The 17,302-nt window shown below is 44.5% G+C and overlaps 1 protein-coding gene across 1 annotated transcript in view; it reads left to right on the top strand.

Moving 5' to 3' along the window:
- The window catches only part of mtif2 (mitochondrial translational initiation factor 2), a 77,907-nt gene that overhangs the window by 24,708 nt on the left and 35,897 nt on the right, over positions 1-17,302 (top strand). Inside the window, exons 4-6 of the mRNA XM_085981362.1 lie at positions 7,003-7,174; positions 10,202-10,362; positions 15,134-15,310. Of these exons, the coding sequence (XP_085837488.1) occupies positions 7,003-7,174; positions 10,202-10,362; positions 15,134-15,310 (510 nt within the window). The remainder of the gene's footprint in view (positions 1-7,002; positions 7,175-10,201; positions 10,363-15,133; positions 15,311-17,302) is intronic.

Below are 17,302 nucleotides of genomic sequence, written 5' to 3'. Positions count from 1 at the left end.
AGAGGTAACTGATTGCAGAATGCATTGGAGCAACAACCGAGTCCAGTAGGGTGCGGGTTCTTGCTCAGTGTCCTATGCAATCTGTGAGCCGTTTCTGCTATGCCATCTCATACACCCTACAAGTCTCTGGTCTTTTGAGAGGATTTCTGAATAACTATGCCAGCCCAGACTTGTGATGTTGCTGACAGGTCTTCAGATTTCAATTACCTTGTCTGAAGCAGTACTTTCAGGGAGTTTGAATTCAGCTTTGGGATTTTGTACCATTGCAAGTACCCCAGGAGAGCTGGAGACTTGTAGGGTGAGGTTTTCCATTTCTACATGTCAGCCTGTGGTTTTCTGCCCATTTACTTTAATGAGCAGAAAACTGCAGGCTGGCAAGCACAGAAGTGGAAACCTTGGCCGCAAGGTATAACCTTGGACAGACATCAAGCAAATGCCAAATGATTCTCCATAGGTACGACCCGAGGGTCATGGATCATGTTCATGTACTGTAGCTCCTAGAATTCAGTTTTAGAGCATCATTGATTGAATTCTTCTTGGATAGGATGATGCATGAGTGACAAAATGCAGTATTTTATGCCTGATTTATTATTTTTGTTGTTTCATTACAATACTTTTCGGGTTAAAACCAGGTTCATATAAATAAATAACCCAGTCTGGATGATGAAAAAGAAACAAAAAAGTGTCTGTTGTGAGTCAGTAAGGCATTTAGCTGCTAATATTTTAATTGTAACTTTGTTTACCTGCTGGCTTTGTTTTAAAAGTAACCCTGTAAGATGATTGTTCTACAGGTGGAGGGCACATCCCTCACTAATTTGACCCTGGGAAGGAACTTAATGCAATAATGAGATATACATATCTTGATGTTCTTTGTTCCTGGTCAAATGTCAAAGGGTGTCAGGGAACATGTTCCCAGGACACCAGTCCTTCCGAGGCCATCAAAGAGAGAGGCAGGAGGCTCCACAAAAAGTTATCAAGGGACCCTATCTTGGGTGCAGTTTTATTTTGAGTTTTACTGTTATTTTCTTCATTTGAGGAGGAATGGTTATCTTCTGTATATTACTGTAAATCTGTTGTATTGTCACTGCTGTTGCTTCCTTATCTATTTATTATTATTAACAATCTGTTCTGTCGTTTAACGCCTAAGCCATGGTCTGATAGAATGGTTATTCACCTTGAGAATCTCCCAAGGATCCATCCTTGGCCCCCCCCCACCTCTCTCACCTACATGGTTTGTGCTCCTTGGCGATATCCGACATGTAGCCAGTTTCTATGTGTATGCTTATGACACCCAGCTCAACCTCTGCCATATTTTTCAACCCCTTCACTGCCCTCCTTGTCCGACATCTAATCTTGGATGAGCTGCAATTTTCCATAGTTAAACATTGGGAACATCAAAACGTGAGGTGGGCGGGAAGCACCCATGACCAATGTTTCCCCCTAAAATCGCACAATAATCTCAAGTCCCGTGCAGGCCACTCACCGCATTTACACTGTAAATTCCGCGCATACGCAGAAATTTAAAGGGACCGCGCATTAAAAGAAACAGGCCGTGCAGAACAAAGCGCAGCTTACAGGGGACATTGCCCATGACCGCCACTGTGAGGCCCGGGCAATTTTAACTCTCGGGCCTCATTTAAATCTTGCTACGCTGTTTCCTGCCCGAAGCCGATGGGGTTGGCATGGAGGCCAGCTGGCGGGAACGGCAAGTCATGCAGCTGCAGGCCACCACTTTGGACCCAAGGAAACAGTTCCTGGCAATTTAAATGAAGGCGGGTTTCAAAGTGACTATGGTTGCAGGAAGAGCAAGAGAAGCCTGGGGTTGAGGGGAGCAGAGGAGCATTCCTGCTCCTCCTGACTGACGGGGAAAGCTTTAAAAAGAATTAAATAACTTATCTGGGCCTCTTCTGACCCTCGATCCTATCTACCGCCAGCTTTCCCTGATGGATTGGGCAATGCAGCCGCGATCCCAAATTAACATCTTGCAGGTGCCAAATTATGCCATCGGAACCTGATATTTCCATATTAATGAACTTTTCCTTCCCCCCCCCCCCCTCGCCTTTGGCAGGTGGCCTTGACACTCCCAAAAATCAGATATTCTAATGGCGAAGGGCATGCACACTGTGGCTATGCGGGGATGGCCATTTTAACCCCCCGCCCGCACCATTCCTGCTGGGTGGACAGAGTTAAAATTAGGACCGCATCACAAAATCCGTACTCTTGCCATCAACTCCATCCCCATCCTCGGCCACTGTCTCAGGCTGAACCAGATTGCTTGTAATCTTGGCATCTTATTTGACCCTGTATTTGAGCTTCCATCACAAAAAATGTCTACTTCTACCTCTTTAACATCGCCCACCTCCGCCCCTACCTCAGCCCATCTGCCACTGAAACCTTCATCCTTGCCTTTGTCCCCTGTGGACTTGACTGTTCCAATTCTCCTCTGCGTGGCCTCCTATCCTCCCCCTCCATAAAGTTTATCTTATCCAAAACTCTGCTGCCTGTACCCTATCCCACTCATGCATCATCCCTGTCCTTGCTGACCTACATTGGCTCCCGGTCCCCCAGCACCTCATTTAAACGAACTAGCCACCCCTCTAGCCAAGCTATTCCAGTACAGCTCCAAAAGAAAGGAAAGGGAGGTGGGGTGGCCTTGTTGGTAAAGGATGGGATCAGTGCAGTGGTGAGAAGTGATACTGGCTCAGAAGATCGAGATGTAGAATCGGTTTGGGTGGAGATAAAAAAATAATAAAGGGAAAAAGTCTCTGGTGGGCGTAGTCTACAGGCCTCTGAACAGTAGCAATACTGTTGGACAGAGTATAAATCAACAAACAATGGAGGCCTGTAAAAAAGCTACGGTAATAATCATGGGTGATTTTAATCTCCATATTGATTGGACAAATCAAATTGGTCATGGTAGCCTTGAGGAGGAGTTCATAGAGTGCATCCGGGATGGTTTCGTAGAACAGTATGTAATGGAACCAACCAGGGAGCAGGCTATCTTGGATCTGGTACTGTGTAATGAGACAGAATTAATAAATGATCTCATAGTAAAGGATCCTCTAGGAAAGAGTGATCATAGCATGATTGAATTTCAAATTCAGTTGGAGGGTGAGAAAGTTTTATCTCAAACCAGTGTCCTGATCTTAAACAAAGACATGAGGGCAGAACTGGCTAAAGTGGACTGGAAAAATAAATTAAAGGGTAAAACAGTTGAAATGCAGTGGCGGGCATTTAAGGAGATATTTCATAACTCTCAACAAAAATATATTCCAGAGAGAAAGAAAGATTGTAAGAGAAGGGAGCACCATCCGTGGCTAACTAAGGAAGTAAAGGATGGTATCAAATTGAAAACAAAGGCATACAATGTTGCCAAAATTGTTGGAAGACCTGAGGATTGAGAAATTTTTAAAAACCAGCAAAGGATGATTAAAAAAATAATAGAGAAGATGAATTATGAGAGTAAACTGGCAAGAAACATTAAAACAGATAGTAAGAGCTTCTACGGGTATATAAAAAGGAAGAGGGTAGCTAAAGTAAATGTTGGTGCCTTAGAGGATGAGACTGGGGAATTAACAATGGGGAATGGGGAAATGGCAGAGATTCTGAACAAATATTTTCTATCTATCTTCACGGTAGAAGACACTAACAACATCCCAATAATGGATAATCAAGGGGCCACAGGGAGGGGGAAAATAGTACTTGGTAAAATAATGGGACTAAAAGATGACAAGTCCCCTGGACCAGATGGCCTGCACCCCAGGGTCTTAAAAGAAGTGGCTGCAGAGATAGTGGATGCATTGGTTGCAATATACCAAAATTCCTTGGACTCTGGAGAGGTCCCAGTGGATTGGAAAACCGCAAATGTAACACCCCTATTTAAGAAAGGAGGGAGACAGAAAGCAGGAAACTATAGACTAGTTAGCCTAACATCTGTTGTTGGGAAAATGCTGGAGTCCTTCATTAAGGAAGCAGTAGCAGGGCATTTGGAAAATCATAATGCAGTCGGGTTTTATGAAAGGGAAATCATATTTAACAAATTTGCTGGAGTTCTTTGAGGAGGTAACGAGCAGGGTGGACAAAGGTGAACCAGTGGATGTGGTGTATTTGGATTTCCAGAAGGCATTTGATAAGGTGCCACATAAAAGGCTACTGCATAAGATAAGAGCTCACGGAATTGGGGGTAATATATTAGCATGGATAGAGAATTGGCTAACTAACAGAAAGCAGAGAGTCGGGATAAATGAGTCATTTTCCGGTTGGCAAACGGTAACTAGTGAGGTGCCACAGGGATCGGTGCTGGGGCCTCAACTATTTACAATCTACATTAATGACTTGGATGAAGGGGCCGAGTGTAATGTCGCCAAGTTTGCGGATGATACAAAGATGGGTGGGAAAGCAAGTTGTGCAGAGGACAGAACCCGCAAAGGGATATAGACAGGCTAAGTAAGTGGGCAAACATTTGGCAGATGGAGTATAATGTGGGAAAGTGCGAGGTTATACACTTTGGCAGGAAAAATAAAAAAGCAAATTATTATTTAAATGGAGAGCGATTACAAAATGTTACAGTTCAGAGGGACCTGGGGGTCCTTGTGCATGAAACACAAAAAGTTAGCATGCAGGTACAGCAAGTAATCAAAAAGGCAAATGGAATGTTGGCCTTTATTTCAAAGGGGTTGGAGTATAAAAGCAGGGAAGTCCTGCTACAACTGTACAGGGTATTGGTGAGACTTGAGTACTGTGTACAGTTTTGGTCTCCTTATTTAAGGAAGGATATACTTGCATTGGAGGCAGTTCAGAGACGATTCACTAGGTTAATTCCAGAGATGAGGGGGTTGACTTATGAGGAAAGGTTGAGCAGGCTGGGCCTATATGCATTGGAATTTAGAAGAATGAGGTGTGATCTTATTGAAATATATAAGATACTGAGGGGGCTTGACAAGGTAGATGCAGAGAGGATGTTTCCCCTCGTGGGGAAATCTAGAACGCGGGGCATAGTTTTAGAATAAAGGGTCGCCCTTTTAGAACTGAGATGAGGAGGAATTTCTTCTCTGAGGGTTGTAAATCTGTGGAATTCTCTGCCCCAGAGAGCTGTGGAGGCTGGGTCATTAAATACATTTAAGGTGGAGATAGACAGATTTTTGCAAGATAAGGGAGTGAAGGGTTATGGGGAGCGGGCGGGGAAGCGGCTTTGAGCCCAAGATCAGCCATGATCTTATTGAATGGTGGAGCAGGCTCGAGGGGCCAAGTGGCCTATTCCTACTCCTATTTCTTATGTTAACACTGGCATCTACAAGACAAGGTGGAAAATTGCAGAACAAGACAACAAAAAGCAGGATAAATCCAATCCGGTCAATTACTGCCTACTCTCAATCGTCAGCAGAGTGATAGAAGGGGTCGTTGACACTGCTATCAAGTGGCACTTGCCAATAACCTGCTCACCAATGTTCAGTAATCTAGGCCCAACCATCTTCAGCTGCTTCATCAATGACCTTCCCTCCATCATAAGGTCAGAAGTGAGGATGTTCGCTGATGACTGCACAGTGTTCAGTTCCATTCGCAACTCCTCAGATAATGAAGCAGTCCTTGCCTGCATGCAGCAAGACCTGGACAACCTTCAGGCTTGGGCTGATAAGTGGCAAGTAACATTTGCGCCACACAAGTGCCAGGCAATGACTATCTCCAACAAGAAAGAGTCTAACCACCACCCCTTGACATTCAGTGGCATTACCATTGTCAAATCCCCCACCATCAACATCCCGGGGGTCACCATTGACCAGAAACTTAACTGGACCAGCCACATAAGTACTGTGGCTACAAGAGCAGGTCAGAAGCTGGATATTCTGTGGTGAGTGACTCACCACCTGACTCCCTAAAGGCTTTCCACCATCTACAAGGCACAAGTCAGGAGTGCGATGGAATACTCTTCACTGGCCTGGATGAGTGCAGCTTGTTTAACAGCAGTCCCCGCTACACAACAGAGACCCTAGAAACTATAAACCACATCATTTAAGTTTGGAAAAAACGAGAGAGAGAGAAATACTCACCAACCAATCACTTACCTGCTTTCTGCTGACGTCACACTTCGATTACTTTTTACTTCTCTCTCCCGCTCTCGGAGCTCTGAGATTGGTAAACCTACCTGCGCCTCGGGCTCGCCTTTTATCACCACCACTCCTCCCAGGTCCGCACTGCTGCTGCTGTGGGGCCTACCTGCGCCTCGGGCTCGCCTTTTATCACCACCACTCCTCCCAGGTCCGCACTGCTGCTGCTGTGGGGCCTACCTGCGCCTCGGGCTCTCCTTTTATCGCCGCCGCTCCTCCCAGGTCCGCACTGCTGCTGCTGTGGGGCCAACCTGCGCCTCGGGCTCTCCTTTTATCGCCCTCGCCGCTCCTCCCAGGTCCACACTGCCGCCGCTGCTGCTGCTGTGGGGCCTACCTGCGCCTTGGGCTCTCCTTTTATCGCCGCCGCCTTGCCGCTCCTCCCAGGTCCACGCTGCTGCTGTGGGGCCTACCTGCGCCTCGGGCTCTCCTTTTATCGCCGCTGCCGCCTCGCCGCTCCTCCCAGGTCCGCACTGCCGCTGCTGCTACTGTGGGGCCTACCTGCGCCTCGGGCTCTCCTTTTATCATCGCCGCCGCTCCTCACAGGTCCGCACTGCCGCCTTCAGCTGCCTAGGCCCACTGCTCTGGAATTGCCTCCCTAAACCCCTTTCCAACTCCCTTTCCTCCTTTAAACCCAACTTTTTAATGAAGCTTTTGCTTACCCCATCTAATATCTTCTTTGGCTTGGCATCTATATTTTTCCTCATGCCTCAGGGTGGTGTTGTTGATGAAGGCTCACTTACAGGAGGGAGCATGAGTAAAATAGTTGAGTAAGAATGCAAAAATGTAACGGCATGATAGGGTAAGAAAATTAATGTATCTAAACATGAAAAAGAGAAAAATAAGTTATTTTTACATATATTCCTACATATTCAAATAGCTCATTTCTTTCTGAATCCAGATCATGTGTGTGAAGCTCTACTACACACAAATATTGACATAAACTCCCTAGAACAGGATTTTCTCTTGGATGAAAAATGGATCAAAGAGGTCATAAAGAAGTCCGGAATGAAGTTTAAGTGGGCAAAACTTTCAGAAGAAAAAGTGAAAGAAAATAAGGATGCTGTGAGGAGGTAGGTTCTGTGTTTAATTCACATATAAATCAAATTGGGCAGGGCAGCCTTGAGGAAGAGTTCATAGAGTGCATTAGGGACGGGTTCCTTGAGCAGTATGTTACTGAACCAACCAGGGGGCAGGCAATCTTGGATCTGGTCCTGTGTAATGAGACAGGATTAATAAAAAATGTCCTAGTAAAGGATCCCCTTGGAATGAGTGACCATAACATGGTTGAATTCCAAATTCAGTTGGAGGGTGAGAGAGTTGGATCTCAAACCAGCGTACTAAGCTTAAATAAAGGAGATTATGAAGGTATGAGAGCAGAGTTGACTAAAGTGGACTGGGAAAATAGATTAAGGTGTAAGATGGTACATGAGCAGTGGTGTACATTCAAGGAGATATTTCACAACTTTCAAGAAAAATATATTCCACTGAGGAAAAAGGGGCATAAAAAAGACAGCCATCCGTAGCTAAGTAAAGTAATAAAGGATAGTATCCGACTGAAAACAAGGGCATATAAAGTAGCCAAATCTAGTGGGAGGATAGAAGATTGGGAAGCATTTAAAAGCCAGCAAAGAATAACTAAAAGATTAATTAAGAAAGGGAAGTATGAAAGTAAACTAGCAAAAAATATAAAAACAGATAGCAAGAGTTTCTACAGTTCTATAAAAAGAAAAAGGGTGGCTAAAGTGAATGTTGGTCCCTTAGAGGACGAGACCGGGAAATTAGTAGTGGGGAACATGGAGGTGGCAAAAACGCTGAACAAATATTTTGTATCAGTCTTTACAGTAGAGGACACTAAAAATATCCCAACACTGGACAAACAGGGGGCTATAGGGGGGGAGGAACTAAACACAATTAAAATCACTAAGGAGATGGTACCCGGTAAGATAATGGGACTTAAGGCGGATAAATCCCCTGGACCTGATGGCTTACATCCTAGGGTCTTGAGAGAAGTAGCGGTAGGGATTGCGGATGCATTGGTGGTAATTTTCCAAAACTCCCTGGATTCAGGAAAGGTCCCAGCAGATTAGAAAACTGCTAATGTAATGCCCTTATTTAAAAAGGGAGGTAGACAAAAGGCTGGAAACTATAGACCAGTTAGCCTAACATCTGTGGTTGGTAAAATGTTGGAGTCCATTATTAAGGAAGCAGTAACAGGACATTTGGATAAGCATAATTTAATCGGACAGAGTCAACATGGTTTTGAAGGGGAAGTCATGTTTGACAAATTTGCTCAAATTCTTTGAGGACGTAACAAACAGGGTGGATAAAGGGGAATCAGTGGATGTGGTGTATTTGGACTTCCAAAAGGCATTTGACAAGGTGCCACACAAAAGATTACTGCACAAGATAAAAAATCACAGGATTGGGGGTAATATACTGGCATGGGTGGAAGATTGGCTATCTAACAGAAAACAGAGAGTTGGGATAAATGGTTCATTCTCGGGTTGGCAATCAGTAACTAGTGGTGTTCCGCAGGGGTCCGTGCTGGGACCCCAACTCTTTAAAATCTATATTAACGATTTGGAGGAGGGGACCAAGTGCAACATATCCAAGTTTGCCGACGATACAAAGATGGGAGGGAAAGCAGTGAGTGAGGAGGACATAAAAAACCTGCAAATGGACATAGACAGGCTAAGTGAGTGGGCAGAAATTTGGCAGATGGAATATAATGTTGGAACGTGTGAGGTTATGCACTTTGGCAGAAAAAATCAAAGAGCAAGTTATTATCTAAATGGAGAGAAACTGCAAAGTGCTACAGTACAAAGGGATCTGGGGGTCCTGGTGCAAGAAACACAGAAGGTTAGTATGCAGCTACAGCAGGTGATCAGGAAGGCCAATGGAATCTTGGCTTTTATTGCAAGGGGGATGGAGTATAAAAGCAGGGAAGTCTTGCTTCAGTTATACAGGGTACTGGTGAGGCCACACCTGGAATACTTCGTGCAGTTTTGGTTTCCATATTTAAGAAAATATATACTTGCTCTCGAGGCAGTTCAGAGAAGGTTCACTCGGTTGATTCCGGAGATGAGGAGGTTGACTTGTGAGGAAAGGTTGAGTAGGTTGGGCCTCTACTCATTGGAATTCAGAAGAATGAGAGGCGATCTTATCGAAACATATAAGATTGTGAGGGGGCTTGATCGGGTGGATGCGGGGAGGGTGTTTCCACTGATGGGTGAGACTAGAACTAGGGGGCATAATCTTAGAATAAGGGGCTGCCCTTTCAAAACTGAGATGAGGAGAAACTTCTTCACTCAGAGGGTAGTAAATCTATGGAATTTGCTACCTCAGAAAGCTGTGGAAGCTGCGACATTAAATAAATTTAAAACGGAGATAGACAGTTTCCCAGCAGATAAGGGAATTAGGGGTTACGGGGAGCGGGCAGGGAAGTGGACGTGAGTCTAGGTTCGGATCAGCCATGATCCTATTGAATGGCGGAGCAGGCCCGAGGGGCCGTATGGCCTACTCCTGCTCCTACTTCTTATGTTCTTCTAATCAGGTTATAGTGATTATGTTCTGTTAATGTACTGATGGGTTACCAAAACATTTAAATAAATAAAAATTCCGACTATATTGAAATATTTCATCTGCCTATTCTGTGCCAGAGAATTCTTTGGTTTCACCATAATCTGTGAGAAACACGAAGAAACTAGCTCACCTTGGCTTCTTTTGACACACTTAAAAAGACTCTTCAGTTCATAAAGTCCATTCCATCCAGAGTCCGTGTCTGAATGTTCATGGTCTGCTATCATTCACTCAATCACTACTTGTGGATTCCTTATTAATATCTCTAACCCCTGATCCCCATTCTCAACAGTTATTGATCCAGATCCCTTATAAAAATGTCAACTGACCCCAGATCTTCTCTGGTAGTCTGTTCCCCATGTTGATTATACTATACGGAAAATATTATTTTACATTCTCTAACCTTTTTCAAGGCTTGTGAATTTCTTACTAGATTCCTAACTGCTGAGAAATTGGTTAAATAAGCATGAGATTTCACTACCATCTGAGAGTTAATCACTGCGTCCTCTCTGTTTTAGGGCACCAGCAGATCCAGCTGTGTTAGTTCCCAGGTCGCCCGTGGTTACTATAATGGGTCATGTTGACCATGGAAAAACAACATTACTCGACAGTCTTCGGAAAACCCAGGTTGCAGCAATGGAGGCGGGAGGTATCACTCAACATATTGGAGCATTCCTCGGTATGATTCGTTTACATGTCTGTCTACCTCAAATATGAATTGCACCTGATGGCAAATTATTTTTTACTCAGTTGCGGGGTTAAAAAGTACAGTGCCTAGATTTTCAGGGAGTTTTTTTTTGGTGAAGGTATAATCAGCTCCTAGTACTGCTTGTTTTACACGTTTAGGAATGTGCATATTATGTCAGTTTTTTAGTTCTGGTAGCATTTTGCTAGAGTAGCACCTTTTAAAATTTACACTTTAAAATTCCTCTTTTCTGCTATTATCTGTCTGTCATATCTATCTGTTATATCCTTTCTCTAGTTGTGAGGAAGAGCTGGAGATCAGCCCCCAGTGACGCACTGAATGGGACGTACTGCCCATAACCAATCATTTTCATTCATGGTGTCACTGGAGCAGGACTCATGATATCACATATCTGTTCCCGTTCTAATGCTTAAACTAAAAAGATTGAGTTACCAGTAAGTACACAGTTAACAATAATAATTGGAATTACAGAGAAATTTTGCAGAACTTATAATTTCTCTTGGAAATATCTCAAAGTGCTTCACATACAATGAGTTACTTTGAAGTGTGATAGTTTGCAAAAAGATCGATTCATGTATGTCTCCGTGCCCATAAATGCTTACTTTAACTCAATAATCTAAACACTTAATATGAATTAAAACAATATTAGCAAGAAAAGGCCATTCAGGCCATTGATCCTGCTGTTTCCAATGGACCGTGCACCATTTGCATTAAAATAGTTTCTCCCAATTTAGTTAATCTCTAATTGAAGCTGAGTCGCCATATGTAAAACATCTGGGAAAGTAAGCTCTGTAAATTGTGGACCTTACCCATAAAAATAATCAAGAGGAAACTCCAGGATTTTAATCTAACATTAAATATGCCTTATTATTCAGGCCTGATGGGTTGCATCAGGCCTATGTAACTTGAGTTTTCCCTGTCCATTCGTGTGTGTGTTTTGGCTGCCGCTCCGGACCTAGAATGGTTACAGCACGGAAGAAGGCCGTTCAGCCCGTAGAGCAAGGGCTGGCCCATCTTTTCTATTTCCACTTTTTTCTCCCCCTTTTTCTTCTTTTCTCTTTACCACTCCTAGACCCCTCTCTCCTGTCATCATGCCTCCTTTCATTTCTCCCCTCCCGGGTACTCTGCCTTCCCAAATCCCTATCTCAAGTCTGCAGCACTCCTCGACCTTCCTACTCTCCTGCTGCTGTCCCAGGGTTGATAAGCCTACAACTTCCCTCTGTGCCTCTCTTGGCATCCTTCGAAGGGTGCGTCGAGGCACTCATCGCTGCCTCTTTACGAGCAGCAACCCCAACTGCCCCATCATACTCTCTCGCCGACCGTCCTGCCCAGCGTGCCTGCTGGGGGCTAATCTTCCCTATCTCCTTCCCGTCCCACTCACCCCTCCTAGTGCTGACCCTGTGGACTCTGCACTTGATCAGCTATCACCGCCCCTCTCTGCATCTCCCTCCAGAATGTCCGTTGACTTGCGAACAAGGCCCTTACCATCCATGAGCTTATTGTGGATGATTGCATTAACATCATGGCCTTGACAGAAACCTGGCTGAGGGGTGATGACAGCTTCCCCTAAGTGAAGCCTCCCCGCCTGGCTATACCTTCCACCATTTGCTCCACGCAAACCGCTGCGATGGCGGCAGTGTTCCCTCTAATTTTTTTTTAGCCCACGTGGTTCCTTTAATGTGCTGCACGGACCATTCAAAATTCCGCGCGCACGCGTTTTTTAAATTTAAAAGCCGGCTCGCCAGCTGCGTGGGATCTGCAGAGCACTGCATAGCCGCGCAGCTTAAAGGGAACGTTGGGTGGCGGTGTGGCTCTTATCACCAAATCACACCTTAGTCTGTCCCCCTACTCTTCTGGCACCTTTCTCCTCCTTTGAGCTTCTCACCTTGTTCCACCCCTCTCGCCTCTCATTTAAAATCCTCATTCTCTACCGCCCACCCAAGTACCATACCAGTTTTCTCACCAAGCTATCTTCACCGCTTTCCTCCCTCAGCCTCTGCACCAAACGACTTCTCATCCTTGGTGATTTCAACGTCCATCTCAACTCATCACACTGTCTTTCCTGAGTTCACTGCCCTCCTATCCTCCCTTAATCTCTCCCTCTGTATAAACTCCCCATCCACCCCCTTGACCATGTCACTCATGTGGCCTCGATACTCCCATCGTGTCGATCACAGATAAGGCCATGGTTGGTCCTCTGGTATGGCCCTCATTCCATTCCCTTAAGTCCAAGGGACACAAACTTGAACGTATGTGGCGGACAATTGGTTTAGCTAATCATTGCCAGATCTGGCTGGACCACATAAAGCACTATCGGGTCCTGCTCTCCTCTGTCAAAACTGCTCACTATTCCAGGGTCATCCTGAAATGAAAAGATAACCCTCGGCTTCTTTTCTCTACTGCAAACCGTCTTCTTAAACCCCTCTTCCCCTGCCTCCTCCACTCACCTCCAACTACTAGTGCAAGGAGCTCATGGACTTGTTTGTCACTAAGATTGAGACCATTCATTTAGTTGCCTCTGCCGCATCCCTCCCTTCCCCTAGCCCCCAGGGCCAGACCTTCTCTAAGGTTTCCCCCTGCCCTCGACCTGAACTCTCATCTTTCTCTAGTTTCTCTCCTATCTCCCATCATGCCTTCTCCGAGCTCATCTTGTCCATGAGACCTATCTCATGGTCTCTTGATCCTATTCCCACCAAACTGCTGACCACCCAACTTCCCTTCCTGGCCCCATGTTAGCTGATAGTGTTAACGGTTCTCTCTCCTCCGGTACTGTCCCCTTCAAATCTGCCGTCATCACCTCCCTCCTCAAAAAAAACCTTTACCGTTCTGTCCTGGCAAACTACTACCCCTTCTCCAAATTCCTTGAACGTACTGTCTCCTTCAAATATGTGCCCATCTTTCCCAGAACTCCATGTTCGAATCCCTCCAATCAGGTTTCTGCCCCTGCCACAATACCGAAATGGCTCTTATCAAAGTCACAAATGACATCCTCTGACCGTGACTGTGCTTGACTATCCCTCCTCATCCGACTCGACCTGTCTGCAGCCTTTGACACGGTTGACCACACCATCCTCCTCCAACGTCCGCACTCGCCTGGTTCCATTCTTACCTATCCAGTCGTAGCCAGAGAATCAACCTGCAATGGCTTCTCTTCCCATTCCCCCACGGTTACCTCTGGTTTTCCCCAAGGATCTATCCTTGGTCCCCTCCTATTTCTTATCTACATGCTGCCCCTCGGCAATATCATCCGAAAACACAATGTCAGGTCCCACATGTACGCTGACGACGCCCAGCTCTACCTCACCAACACCTCTCTTGATACCTCCATTTTTTCCCCAAAATTGTCAAACTGCTTGTCCAACATCCAGTACTGAATGAGCAGAAATTTCCTCTCTCTAAATATTGGGAAGACGGAAGCTATTGTCTTCGATCCCTGCCACAAACTCCGTTACCTCGCCATCGACTCCATCCCTCTCCTTGGCAACTGTGAGGCTGAACCAGACTCTTTGCAACCTTGGTGTCATATTTGACCCGAGATGAGCTTCCGACTGCATATCTGCTCCATCACTAAGGCCGCCTATTTCCGACTCTGCCCCGTCTCAGCTCATCTGCTGCTGAAACCCTCCTCCATGCCTTTGTTACCTCTAGACCTGACTATTCCAACGCACTCCTGGCCGGCCTCCCATTTTCCACCCTCCATAAACTTAAGCTCATGCAAAACTCTGCTGCTTGTATCCTAACTGGCACCAAGTGCCGTTCACCCATCACCCCTATGTTTGCTGACCTACATTGGCTTCCGGTTAAGCAATGCCTCGATTTTAATAATCTCATCCTTGTTTTCAAATCCCTCCATGGCCTCTCCCCATCCTATCTCTGTAACCTCCGTCAGCCCTACAACGCTCAGAGATATCTGTGGTCCTCCAATCGTGGCGTCTTGCGCATTCCCCGATTTGAATTGCTCCACCATTGGTGGCCGTGCCTTCAGCAACCAAGGCCCTAAGCACTGGAATTCCCTCCCTATACCTCTCCGCCTTTCTATCTCTGTTTCCTCCTGTAAGAAGACGCTCCTTAAAACCTACCTCATATGCCCTAATATCCCCTTATGTGGCTCGGTGTCAAATTTTATTTGATAACGCTTCTGTGAAGCTCCTTGGGTCATTTTCTTATGTTAAAGACACTATATAAATGCAAGTTGCTGTTGTTGCATTCCAGAGGGTCCCAGTGAGTGAATCATGAAGGGTGAAATTCCTCTTACCAAAAAATTGGCGAATGCCTGATTTTTTTTTTTTGTGTGTAATTTATGAGCCACTCGCTAATTGCATTCTCACAAAACATGTTTCAAAACCATGATTTTGTTAACGGGTCATTAATTATGCAAAAATGGGCATTCATGCTTTTTTTTTAAATTAAAAGAGGAATATTACACCGTAGTGTTCTGTAGAATAATTTTGTCTGTACTTCAGATTTTAACAAAATTTCTCAGCAACTGTCATATCAATGGGTGCACTCAAAGATGAATAGTAAGCATGTCAAAAATATTATGCACTTAGCATAACACAAAACTCATTGAATGGTGGCAGACTTATATTGCATTTTTAATTTACTAGCGCCTTTCTTATGACAAAACGTCTTTTCACAGAAAGGCCTGTCAGTTTTGCTGCTGTTTGCCTTCACTGAATTGATTAAAGGGTGTTTTTGTGCTTTTCCTTGTGTGGTGACTAAAATGTTTTACTTGTTTACACAGTGCACTTGCCATCTGGTGAAAAGATAACCTTCCTAGATACCCCAGGCCATGCTGCCTTTTCAGCAATGAGGGCCCGCGGTGCTAATGTGACTGACATTGTAATATTAGTGGTTGCTGCAGATGATGGAGTAATGAAGCAAACAATAGAATCAATTCAACATGCTAAAAATTCTAAGGGTAAGTTTAAATCTCTAGAGCTATATAAACCCCCAAAATTAGTAGTATGCAATTCATATGTTTCATTGAATGCTTGGTGTTTTTTCATTTGTTCTCACGAGATGGCTGACATCCATGTCTAATTGTCCTGAGAAGGCGGTATGCCTTTTATAGCTATTGTTTTTACAACTAAGAGGCTTGCTAAGCCCTTCAGAGGGCATTAAGAATCAGCTACCTCGTGTGGGACTGGAATCACATACTAGCACAGGTAGGGGTAGCAGGTTTCATTCCCTGAGGGACATTAGTTTTTTTTAATGACATTTCATGTTAATTGTTTCCTGGTGCCAGCCTACAAATTACCAAAATTATTGGATTCAGTTTCGCAATTTGCCATGGTGGAATTTGAACTCATGACCTCTGGGTTGCTAGTCTGGTACAATAAACATTACACTACTATACCTGCAGAAATATTGGAGAAGGATAGCACGTAGCAGTGTTTTCAGCGTAAAGTATTCTTTCGAAAACCTCAAGGCTTGCATGTAATTTCTAACAAAAGAATAAAAAGCTCATTTCCTCGCCTGAAGGCATTCCTGTGGTACACTGGTACTAGGTGTCCATTAGCATTTTGCCCAACTGGTCATTCTTCATGTATAACCCAGGAACATTGAGGCCAAAATAGCTGTCTTGAGTATTCCCCATAACCCATCTTTTGGTCTTTGAGTGAAATTGCCTATATATGGTGAATTATGGGCAATTTTGTACTATGTACTCTGAACTGGCTTGAGATTGCCCAAATTAATTTCCTGTAAGACTGTTACAGTCATGAGAGAAAAGAGACTTTCATCCCATCACTCTAGAATGGATTCAAACCCAGATCTCAGAGTTGAAAGGATAATGTGCTAATTTATTGTAGACCAGTCCCCAGCAATTTTGAATTTCTTATAATATATAGCCATTAGTTTAACCCATCAGTGACCTTTTTCATATTTGCATTACTGCTACCAGATGTTATCAGCATTGTCAGTACTTGCAAGTCCTATGATTTGCAGAATTAAAAAAAAAAATGTTTGCATTTCATGTGGGAAATTTAGTGGTAGCTTTATTTACATGTGGTTTTACATTAAGAAGAGAAAGAACTTGCATTTATAGAGTGCTTTCATGACCACAGGACTTCTCAAAGTACGTTACAGCTGATAAAGTACTTTTGAAGTGTAGTCACTGTTATAATATAGGGAAACGTGGCAGCCAATTTGTGCACAACAAGGTCTCACAAACAGCAATGAGATAAATGACCAGATAACCTGTTTTAGTGATGTTGGTTGAGGGATAAATATTGGCTAGGACACTGGGAGAACTGGCCTGCTTTTCTTTGAATAGTGCCATGTGATCTTTTATGTTCACTTGAGAGATCAGATGGGGCCTCAGTTTAACAGCTCATCTGAAAAGATAGCACCTGTGACAGTGTAGCACTCCATCAATACTGCACTGAAGTGTCACCTTGGAATAGGTGCTCCACTCTCTGGAGTAGGGCTTGCCAGTTCTGACGAAGGGTCATCGACCTGAAACGTTAACTCTGTTTCTCTCTCCACAGATGCTGTCTGACCTGCTGAGTATTTCCAGCATTTTCTGTTTTTATTTAAAATTTAATGCGTTGGTAATAGGGAGCCAGTGTAGGTCAGCAAGGACAAAGGTGATAGGCGAGTGGCACTTAGTGCAGGACAGGATGCGGCGGCAGAATTATGGACTAGTTATAATTTATGGAGGCTGAATGATGGAAAGCCACAAAGGAGGACATTGGCGTAGTTGAGTCTGGAGCTAACAAAGACATGTATGACGCTTTCAGCACAAAGCAGCTGAGGTAGGGATGGAGACATACAATGTAGTCGATGTGCAAGTAAGCAGTTTTTCTGATGGAAATGATATGGCACAAGCAGTGATGTGAAGGCACTTACCATCTCCTCCAAGCTGTCCTTGTCTCGCTTCAGCTGCCGGGTTTCTGTAGGGCTGATTAGA

The sequence above is a fragment of the Somniosus microcephalus genome, chromosome 3 (genome assembly GCF_052327205.1).
Source record: "Somniosus microcephalus isolate GS21.2 chromosome 3, FLI_Smic_1.0, whole genome shotgun sequence".
NCBI lineage: Eukaryota > Metazoa > Chordata > Chondrichthyes > Squaliformes > Somniosidae > Somniosus > Somniosus microcephalus.
This window is presented reverse-complemented; position numbering and strand designations above follow the sequence as displayed.